The sequence below is a fragment of the Mus caroli genome, chromosome 8, assembly GCF_900094665.2.
Source record: "Mus caroli chromosome 8, CAROLI_EIJ_v1.1, whole genome shotgun sequence".
NCBI classification, from domain to species: Eukaryota; Metazoa; Chordata; class Mammalia; order Rodentia; family Muridae; genus Mus; species Mus caroli.
In genome coordinates this window covers 12351246-12352418 of record NC_034577.1, presented here as the reverse complement: position 1 = coordinate 12352418, position 1173 = coordinate 12351246, and the positions used below count along the sequence as shown (strand labels likewise).

Below are 1173 nucleotides of genomic sequence, written 5' to 3'. Positions count from 1 at the left end.
AAAAAAATTCTTTACCATCAAAATCAAGAGGGAATGGGAATAATTCAATGACAGAGGACTGGTCTAGTATGTAGAACACCCTGGGTTTGATCTCTTGAACCACATTACGGGAAGGAGGGGAGAACAAGAAAGAAAATGTTCTCTTCTTTTATTATTAATGTTCATAGTTTAGGTTTTATTTTACTTTNATATTGACTTCTCTTTTGATAAAAGCATGATTAACATGCCATGTATGAGGCCAGCCTTGTGTTTTTGTTATAATCATTGATGTAGTGTTGTTTCCTTAAGTTGCCATTCTAAGAATGATGTCTGTGCTAACAGTACTTGTGCATGACAGAAATTGNTTAATGGATATGAATTTTGCAGANAAAGAGCACACAGAGTTAAGCTAAGGTATGTCTTCAAAGATACAGTCTTGCCTCTACCATGTTACCCTTTCTTTCAGAAATAAAGTGATATGCCCTCTATTCACCCATTTTGCAGACATTATCATGAACTTTCTGAAGATTGCATGTTTTCTCATAGGTGCACATATCCAATTTCTAAATTTCTCAACTGAAGCCAACCATGACTACCTGGAGATCCAGAATGGCCCTTACCACAGCAGTCCAATGATGGGCCAGTTCAGTGGCCCTGACCTGCCTACATCATTGCTGAGCACCACACATGAAACCCTCATCCGCTTCTATAGTGACCACTCACAGAACCGGCAAGGATTTAAACTCAGTTACCAAGGTAAGCAACAAAATGAATAGATCTACAGATTCTTCTTATACTATACTGCATTTAATCCTAAATCTCCTTGATTGGTTAATGCCTCATGAAGCCAATTTGATTCCCAAAGCACATTGGACTCTGACTTGGGGTGGGATCTTGTCTGTCCTGAAAAATGGGGCTAAAACACAGAAAGGTTATTAGCCAAATGAAGACCTTGTACAGGCTCTGCTCTCAGCCTTATTTCTTCTACTCTCTCTTCCTTGTAATCATACACTTTAAGTCACAGGGCCTTCTCTTCTATCACTTATCCCTTATAGCCCTTTAGGACATGGACTGGACCAGAGGAGGCAATATCAAAGGCAATACAGGCAGCCCCAAGGCACTTGAGCCTTCTTGTCTCAGCATCATGCCCTCTACTCTCTTTGATCCTTGCAAGATACATCAGTGTCTCAGTCA

General features: G+C 40.0%; 1 protein-coding gene across 1 annotated transcript in view; it reads left to right on the top strand.

Moving 5' to 3' along the window:
- The window catches only part of Csmd1 (CUB and Sushi multiple domains 1), a 1596626-nt gene that overhangs the window by 1473015 nt on the left and 122438 nt on the right, over window positions 1-1173 (top strand). The window contains exon 39 of the mRNA XM_029480674.1: window positions 526-735. Within this exon, the coding sequence (XP_029336534.1) occupies window positions 526-735 (210 nt within the window). The remainder of the gene's footprint in view (window positions 1-525; window positions 736-1173) is intronic.